The sequence below is a fragment of the Rutidosis leptorrhynchoides genome, chromosome 4, assembly GCF_046630445.1.
Source record: "Rutidosis leptorrhynchoides isolate AG116_Rl617_1_P2 chromosome 4, CSIRO_AGI_Rlap_v1, whole genome shotgun sequence".
Classification (NCBI taxonomy): Eukaryota; Viridiplantae; Streptophyta; class Magnoliopsida; order Asterales; family Asteraceae; genus Rutidosis; species Rutidosis leptorrhynchoides.
This window is the reverse complement of record NC_092336.1, coordinates 212,055,578-212,065,378: the sequence shown is the minus strand read 5'-3', so window position 1 is coordinate 212,065,378 and position 9,801 is coordinate 212,055,578. Positions and strand designations below refer to the sequence as shown.

The 9,801-nt window shown below is 37.1% G+C and overlaps 1 protein-coding gene and 1 pseudogene across 1 annotated transcript; one reads left to right on the top strand and one right to left on the bottom strand.

Annotated features, from left to right (window-relative positions):
- The first annotated feature begins 2,133 nt into the window (after positions 1-2,133).
- On the top strand, positions 2,134-6,433 carry LOC139843283 (putative calcium-transporting ATPase 13, plasma membrane-type; annotated as a pseudogene).
- Positions 6,434-8,802: 2,369 nt separating this feature from the next.
- Positions 8,803-9,507, bottom strand: LOC139841394 (secreted RxLR effector protein 161-like). The gene has a single exon (XM_071831613.1). It carries the CDS (start codon positions 9,505-9,507, stop codon positions 8,803-8,805), a length of 705 nt encoding a protein of 234 aa, XP_071687714.1.
- Between the last annotated feature and the right edge of the window lie 294 nt (positions 9,508-9,801).

The following is a 9,801-nucleotide window of genomic DNA, read 5'->3' as shown; positions in this document are numbered from 1 at the left end:
GGCAAATCGTGGGAAAATGGGAATGGATTCGGCAGCCTAGTGGTCGTGTAGCTAACGAGCTGCTGCAACTCGAAGGCCTGCTGCTACAGCATCATCGTGGCAATGGGAAGATTGATTCATGGGTTTGGAGGCTTGCAAATAATGGTACTTTTTCCACTAAGGCTCTCACTATTATTATTAATTCTCATACCCTTCAAGTTAGTAATAATAGTTTGGAGACTTTGAGGAATAATTTTGTGCCAAAAAAAGTTGAGATTTTAGTGTGGAGAGCGAGACGTAGACGTATCCCGGTCTTAGAGGAATTGGACAAAAGAGGAATCGACTTAAATTCCGTTCGTTGCCCAATTTGCAACGGCGGGATTGAATCGGTTGATCACTCTCTCGTCTTATGTCCGTTAAGCCTTGAGATTTGGTCTAAGATTCATGATTGGTGGGGATTTGGTGGAGTGACAAACTTGAGCATCAACGAGTTATTCAAAGGTCATGCAAATCGTGCAATGTCAACATTAGGGGCAAAGATTTGGCAAGCGGTTGAGTGGACGTGTGGTTACCTAATTTGGAAAAATCGAAATCACAAAGTTTTTAGAAATAATTGTTGGACGAGTCCGGTGGCACTAAGTGAGATACAAGTCATGAGCTATGAATGGATCGCGAAAAGATGTAAATCGAGGCAAATTGATTGGCATACTTGGTTGCACAATCCTTCTAGTCTTCTTGTGTAATAGTGTCAATGGTTACTACCTTAGCAACAATGACTACTGTATGTATATATTGAGACTAAAGTTGAGATAGGCATGTAAACTATAGCCTACTGTGTGTTGTGTTATATTAATAAAATTCTGCTTTTCAAAAAAAAAATATATATATAAATGAATGAAACTGGGATTGATATCGTGTGTAAACGAAGACAGTGATGATTTAATTTGAAAGTGCTGTTTTGACCCCTAAACTATATATAATGTTACCAATAAAGAAAATACTATATTTATGGATTTACATTCCACCCTCTTGATGTATATTTAAATATTTGAAGGTTTTGAAATGTCAGCTATAATGAGAGAAAGAATGAATTAATTTTTATAATTTAATTAGTTAAAGATTACGTGAATAGTTTATGTGAATAGTATTAACGGACTCAATTAACTTTTGTTAAGAAGAGGGATAAAATTGGTATTTAAAAATGCTTTTAAGGATGAAAAATTCAGAAAATAAAATATACTGGTGAAACAGACACAATATATATATATATATATATATATATATATATATATATATATATATATATATATATATTCCTTTTCAAAAAACATGTGTATCGGCAGAGACATGTTAGCCCTGTGTTGACTATGTCAACCCATCCAGCCGCACCCCGTATGTCACTGGAGCCTGGCAAAACACCATCACCATTAAACTCCTACAGCATATCAGGACCCGGAATCGAGCCTGCATGGTTATTCCTTTTCATCTTTACATGTGTGGAGCCAAGGATCATTTGGGCCGAGTACCACTGGACCACAGGTCCGTTGGTATATATATATATATATATATATATATATATATATATATACATACATACATACTACATATGAAAGAAATGGGCAATTTTATCTAACTTATATATATATATATATATATATATATATATATATATATATATATATATATATATATATATATATACTACCTATGAAAGAAATGGGAAATTTTATCTAACTTTTATTCCACTAGCAGTCCACAAACATCACACTTTTAAACTTGTAGGGATATTCAAAAAAGTCAAGGAAGTGACGCCCACCATAAACAGAATGCAATTGTGCAACTAATAGTCTAATACTCCCTCCGTCCCTAAATTATTGTCCAGTATTTTATTTTGGGATGTCTCAAATTAATTGTCTATTTCCATAAATAGAAAGGAAAGGAGATATTTCATTGGTGGATCTGGAGAGAGAAGATATTTCATTGGTGGAGAAATAAAGTTAGTAAGATTTCCTAAAACTGTGTGTTTTTTGTCTGGGGACAATTAATCTGGGACGGAGGGAGTAGTACAAAAAATATATACTTATACTCATAGTATTAAACCTGAAATTATTCAAGCTTCAATGTCAATCTCTCATTTGTCTCATCTATAATAATATAAACCTGAAATTGGAATAAGATTCAGTGAAAGCAAGCACTTTTCGAGTTCAAGTACTCTGTTTCTAGAAAAATTCAGCAAACAAAAAAGGTAAGTGTTCTTTTTTATTTTCTTTTTGTGTATATTTTTTCAGATCTGATCATCTTTTATCTCAGCCTCAAGTATATCTTATTCAAATGTAGTGTAGTCTTGTTATACTGTTAGTACGGAGTATCATGTTTATTGAATGTGTTAAGATGATATAGAATTACTGGTATTGTTATCGTTAAGAATTAATCCATAATTAATTAATCTTATATTATATTATATTACTATTACTATTACTATTAATTATTAAATTATTATTGTTATTTTGTGTTTTGTCTTGTAGATGATTGTTGATTGATGATTTGGTCTTTTAGTTCTGGTTTTGATTTTCTGAATAAAATAATCTATATTCTTATTTCTTATTATACATTAAAGGATTAAGAGAGAACTTAGGTAGAGAAGAACCCATAGCACCATGTTCAATCCGGTGCAGATTGAGTTTAATCTGGTGTAGATTGAACATGGTGCTATGAGTTCTCTCCCACCATTGGTATCCTCACCCCTTATTATACTGTACTGTTTTGCGTAACATCCTAAAAGTGATCTATATTTATTTAAGAACAGAGAGAATTTAATAAGCTTAAACATAATCCTGAAAGCTAAGTTTAGCTTCTCCTTTTGGGTTTTTCGACTTTGCCAGGATTTTTTTTCCCCCCAAACGTACATATTTTGCCCCAAAACCTTCAAATTTTGCCCCAAAATCTCCAACTTTTGCCCCAAAATCTTCAAATTTTGTCCAAAAAAATTGCTACGGTTTAAATTTTTTTTTTTGCCACCGATGAAAAAAAATCCTAGTTTCGCCTCTGTTCATGGGCTTTTTTGGTTCTATTCACGATGATTGTGTTTTTGGCGAAACTAAATCAAATTAAAAACATGAAAATCCAATATGATGATATTTGGAAACTGGATCAACTAATAATGTAGTGTCAAGTAAAGTTTACCTGAATCACGAAAATGGAAAATTATTTTGGACACTAGTTTACGTTAATCATTTGATATTCATTTTGGAGTTAAAGGATTTTAGTTCATGTATATCCAAATATATAAAGTTTGACGTTGTCTACAATTTTTTCAGGTCCGGGCATCCGTTACCCTCTGGTTTTGGTTTCAAAATCTCGAGAAAAATTTCCAAAATGCCTAATGAAATTGGTATCGCTTTGATTCGCCAGACACTGAATCCTACAAAAGCCCATAAAAGATGGCGTCTAGCATTAAATTCAATTTACTTCGCAAACGCCATGTTTTCAGCTCGTGAACTTTCCAAGAAAATAACAAGAACTCGATCTATTTCTGAAATAATCCCGGAAAATTCTAGTCCCGATGAGGGGGGGCAGTGGGCAGTTGATCAGCCCGAGCTCACAGATTTGGTGCAAAGCAGAAATCTTGAAAACCTTGATAAATTCAATGGCGGCAAGGGTTTGGCTATATATCTTAACACGACTCTAGAAAATGGAATAATGAGGCAAGATATCATAAAAAGAAAAATCACATTTGGTTGCAACACTTACAAGAGGCCACCTCAGAAGGGGTTGATTCGTTTTGTGATGGAGGAGGCTAAGGACAGCACCAACCTGATTTTGCTAGCATGTGCCATACTTTCTCTTGGTTTCGGTATCAAGGATAACGGATCTAAAGAAGGGTGGTATGAGGGTGTTAGTATCTTTGTGGCCGTGTTTCTAAACATCACAGCATTGGCAGTTAGTAATTTCAGACTAGGGAGACAGTTTGAGCGTAACTCACAAATTAGCAGTAATATAATAAAGATAAAGAAGATATGTGTTATAAGACAAGGAAGGAGGCAAGACATGTATTTCTGACGTGGTGGTCGGTGATGTTGTCATTCTTAATGTTGGGGTTCAAGTCCCAGCAGACGGGTTGTTTATCGATGGACATTGTTTGCTAATTGACGAGTCAAGTGTGTCGGGAAAGAGTAATCGTATTAACATTGATGCCATCAGTAATCCATTTTTGTTCTCGGGTTCAAAAGTGACTGACGGGTATGCTCGAATGCTTGTGATATCAGTGGGAATGAACTCTGGGTGGGGGAAGATGATGAGCTCATCATCTGTAACGAGTGATTTCAATGACCAATCGCCCCTGCTATCCCGTCATAAAAAACTCAGCTCTACATTTGGAAAGTTTGGTCTTCTAGCTGTTTTTCTTGATTTTGTGATTACTTTGATTCGGTATCGGTATCGGTATCGTACAGGGTATACAAAAGACAAGAATGGTAACTGGGACTTCAAGGGGAAATGCACGGATACAAATGATATATTGATATCTTTTACATGTGCCTTGGTGGCAACCGCTGAAGGAATGCCGCTATCAGTATCTTGCACACTTTTATTTATTATGACGAGAATGATGGCAGATCACGCGATGGTCAGGACGGTGTCTGCTTGTGTAAATATGGGGTCAGTCAATGTCATATGCACTGATAAAACTGGGACTTTGACCTCGAATGAAATGAAAGTTAACCAATTTTGGATTGGCCTTGAGAAAATTGATAATACGGGAAGACAGAACTTTTTAAATGCATTACGCTCAAAACTCCTTGAAATTTACCATCAAGGATTCGGTTTGAATACTACTGATTCTGGCAGCCCAACGGTAAAGGCAGTTAATTTATGGGCTGTCACGGATTTGGGTATAGATACGCAAAAACTGAATCTAGATTACACCATACTTGATGTTGAGAACTTCAATTGTGAGAAGAAACGGAGTGGTATTTGTATTAGAAAAAAACAAGATGGCACGATACATGTGCATTGGAAAGGGGCTGCTGAGATTTTACTAGCAATGTGTTCGAACTATTATCAGAAAAACGGTGTTAGAAAGTCAATTAATCGCAGAAACAGAAGAAAATTTGAGAAAATGATACAAGGATTGGCGGCAAGTAGCCACAGGTGCATTGCTTTTGCTCATAAACAGATTTCCGCAGATACCACAACCTACAAAAGACTAAATGAACAAGGTCTGACATTGCTAGCTATTGTCGGGATCAAGAACCCTTGCAGACCAGGGGTAAAAGAGGCAATTGACGCTTGCGGGTCTGCTGGGGTGGAGATTAAGATGATAACGGGAGACAATGTTTTCACAGCAAAAGCAATCGCAACAGAATGCGGTATACTTAAACATGGTCCACAAGTCAACACAGGAGAAATCATAGAAGGTAAAGAATTCCGTAACTACTCAAAAACTACAAGAATGAAGAAAGTTGATAGTATCCGAGTAATGGCAAGTTCTTCTCCCGATGACAAGCGTCTCATGATGCAGTGTCTGAAAAAGAAAGGTTATGGGGTTGCACTCATAGGACACGATACGTATGATGCATCCGCTCTGAAAGAAGCGGACGTTGGACTTTCAATGGGGGGGATTCAAGAGACAATCGAAAACTCTGATATTGTCATTTTGAACCACGGTTTTAATTCAGTAGTCACGGCATTGAAGTGGGGATGGTGTGCGCAGAGCAACATCCAAAAGTTTATTCAGTTTCAGGTAACTGCAAACTTAGTAGCTCTTACCATAAATTTCTTTAAAGCATCATCTGCTGGAGGTGTTCCGTTAACACCAGTCCAACAGTTGTGGGTCAATCTAATCGTAAATGGTGCCGCTGCTCTGGCACTTTCGAGAGAGTGGCCGACTAAAAAACTCATGTACATGCCACCCGTGAAAAGAGATGCAGACCTTGTAACAAACATAATGTTGATAAACATATTTGCACAACTCCTGTATCAAATAACCATCCTGTCAACCATTGAGTTTAAAGGTGGATCAATTTTCAACGTAGATGCAAAGGTGAAGACTACAATTGTCTTCAACACCTTCGTGCTGTGTCAAATGTTCAATCTATTCAACTCGAGGAAGCTACGGAAGCGAAATATATTTGAAGGTCTTCACAACAACTGGTTATTTCTTATGATTATTGGGTTTTCTCTGATTCTTCAGGTTGTGATGGTTGAGTTCCTGAATAGCTATGCAGACACAAAGAAACTAAGTGGTAAACACTGGGGAATCTGCGTAGCAGTTGCAGCCGTATCATGGGCTGTTGGTTGGTTAGCGAAGTTGATACCGGTACCGGACAAATCTTTTCTATGCTATGTGCAACGGTGGATTTAGTAAATACTCAGTCTATATGTTTTTTTTATTTTCTGTAGTTTATATGTACAGGTCTTTAATTCTTATGTACTTGTTAACGAACAAATATCGTTCCAAGATATCCCAGTGGTTGGGGCCCCGGGGTCTTTGCAAGAGATCTCAAGTTCGAATCTTGCCTACGAGGAATATTTTGTGGTTACCTTTTTATGAATTGAATTGTTTATACTAATTATGTTGTCTGCTTTAAGGATCCAGTTAAGTTGTAGTATAACTTTTATGCTATAGCAACATTTCATCTAGAACTGCAAATAGTTTGGCCTCATTTTCATTGTCATTTGATGGCGTGACTTCCTCTTGATCAGGGAAGAGTTCTGGACCACATTAGGAGGAGATAACATTCGTTGGTTGAACATGTCATAATGGATTTAGATCCAAGGGGAATATTTTGCTATGGCAGAAAACTATTAGTTATTGCCGAAAGGACTATGTCAATATTTCAGAAAATTTTAGTTACGCTAATGCTTTGTGTTTTTTTTTTTTTTTTTTTTTTTTTTTTTAAGGCAAACAAATAGTATATATCATTAAAAGGATTATTTACAAAGGAAGAATGAATGGGCTGCAATATGAGTTTGCAGAATACCCTAACATTCATGTCAAACCTCACACCAAATGTTACAACAAGATATTAACAGTAGGCCTAAGATCAAAACAAATTAGCCCCACATGATACTATATACAAGTATGAATCTCGATATCAATGAAAGCATCTCGTCTGTTGCACTCTCACTCTACCCAGGATCAAAGTTGCTCATCGGTTCTAACAACCACCGCTGCCAGTCGAGCAGTTTATTCTTCGACTGGTTATTGATCCATTCGAACGTCTTGGATTTCACTATCTATCTTCGGAGTTGCCCACAAATCTTTATGAAAAACTTTTTGATTTCTGTTCTTCCAAATATAATATCCCGTGACCCACGCGACAGCCTGCCAAATCGCCTTTGTCGACCCCGACAACCCGTTACCCCATCCCCCGAGAACATATTAGCAATATCCGTGATATGAGGAGCACTTCGGCACCACCATTTAAAAACACCATTCCAGATTTCTAAGGCACATTTGCATGAAATTTAGGCATGCTCAACAGATTCAGGAATATCATTACATAAGAGGCATAAAACGGATCAACGCCACGTTTATCTAATTCCATCTTGAACCGGAATACGTTCCTTGAGTACCCACAATATGAATATGCCCACCTTTTGTGGGATTAATTTGTTGCGTAAAGTACCTAAATTGGAACAATGACCAGCCAAGATAAGCTCGTCGATTCTTTTGGCCATTACACTCGTCTTATACAACATGTTGTTGTCCAACTTACACACCCACGACCCAACCCTTTGGTCAAATCCCGTAACCCCTTGGACAAGAGAGATTAAATCTTCTAGTTCATCAACTAATCTGCCTCTAATGCTCCTCATCCAGTGCCACGAAAAACCCAAGAGCCATTCTCAAAAGTAACTCTGTCCTTCACGAAAGCATTTTGATTGACCTCCAATTGAAATAATCGAGGAAACCTTTCTTTTAGACCCGTACCACCAACCCATATGTCGTCCAGAAGAAAGTGTCACATTCACAACCATCGCCAAGCTTTCTTTCAAACAATAAGTTAAGATCCATACCAATATTAAGCAGATCTTTCCCAAGCTTGATAATGTTAATTACTCCAAACCGAGTTAAATCTGCATGAAGGAATAGGATTAGTTTGACCCAACCCCCCGTTCCACCCATAGATGCTTTTGATGACATCAACCTAAAGTATTTTACTTTCAGTGCGAAAGCGCCACCACCACTTACTTACCAAAGCCCAATTTTTTGCTTTTAGATGACCCTTTATTTAACTCGCCCTCCCCGTATGGAACAAGGATCGATTTCCATTTAACCCATGACAATTTTGAGACGCTACCCGTCCCGCCCCAAAAGAACTTACTACACAACTTCTCGAGAAGATTGATGACACCCGAGGGAGCGCGGAACAACGAAAACGATTGAGTAAGTTATCGCGAGTTATTATCACCTTATCTTTCATGTTGTATATGTTAAAATTAAAGAAATTGATGAATTTGATCTTGTATTGATTTTTGAATGATTGAGCAATCTGCTAAGTGTTGCTTCTATATCCTAAGTCTTACAACAGCTATTTCTAAATATGGTTAGGCTCCACTAAGACTTTTGGAACCACCATTACACAAATGGAAAACTGTTGCTGAGCAGCCTGTTTGTAGCCGTTTACTTGTTTACACTTGAGCAGTCATGTGATCTTCCAAATTGGGATATGATGAAGTTGACTACTTATGATCCTAAAGTCAAATTACCTTTTTAGGTAATTTGACCAATGTTGACTGATAGCTTTAATTCTAACACTCTCCCTCAAGTTGAATGGTGGGATTTCCAACATTCAACTTGCTAAGAACATCGCTGAAGAGTCATCCGTTGACAGATTTGGTGAGAATATCAGCAAGTTGGTCTTCTGATCTGATAGATGGGAGGGAGATGATTTCATCATCCAAATTTTCTCGGATAAAGTGTCGGTCAATCTCCACATGTTTAGTACGATCATGTTGAACGGGGTTTTCTGAGATAGCGATAGGTGCTTCATTATCGCAGTAGATTTGAATCGCTTCTTTTGGAGGAAAACCAATTTCAGTTAACAACTTCTTGATCCATAGGGCTTCAACTACTCCTTTTGCTATCCCTCTAAATTCTGACTCGGCGCTTGAGAGTGAGACAACTTTTTGTTTCTTACTTCTCCATGCCACTAGATTAACCCCGACAAGTGTAAAGAATCCGGATGTAGATCTCCTATCTCCTTTCTCTCCTGCCCAGCTTGCATCAGTGTAAATCTGAGTCTTTAGATGTCCATTCCTTTTGAAAACGACCCCATGATCCACTGTTTTCTTTAAGTATCTGATGATTCTAAATACTGCTTCCATATGATGATCCTGTGGTTGGTGCATGAATTGGCTCACAACTCCTACTGCATGTGCAATGTCTGGCCGAGTATGGACGAGGTAGATGAGTTTTCCCACCATCCTTTGGTATTGCCCTTTGTCAGCAAGTTTAGCTTCATCTTCCATATATAGCTTTTGATTTAGAATCATAGGAGTTTCTGCTAGTTTGCAGTCAATCATACCTGTTTCTGCAAGAAAATCAAGAACGTATTTCTTTTGACAAATAAATATCCCCTATTGGTGAAATGTCCCGTTCATATAGATTATAAACGTTCCATATTAATTGATTTCATCGCGAGGTTTTGACCTCTATATGAGACGTTTTTCAAAGACTGCATTCATTTTTAAAACAACCATAACTTCTATTTTATCGATAAAGGTTTTAAAAAAAAACATTACGTAGATTATCAAATAATGATAATCTAAAATATACCGTTTACACACGACCAATATATAATGGTTTACGATAAAAAT

What these genes read in the sequence shown, in the direction of transcription:
- LOC139841394 (XM_071831613.1), bottom strand. Translation starts at nt 9,507, where the DNA reads ATGATTGACTGCAAACTAGCAGAAACTCCTATGATTCTAAATCAAAAG.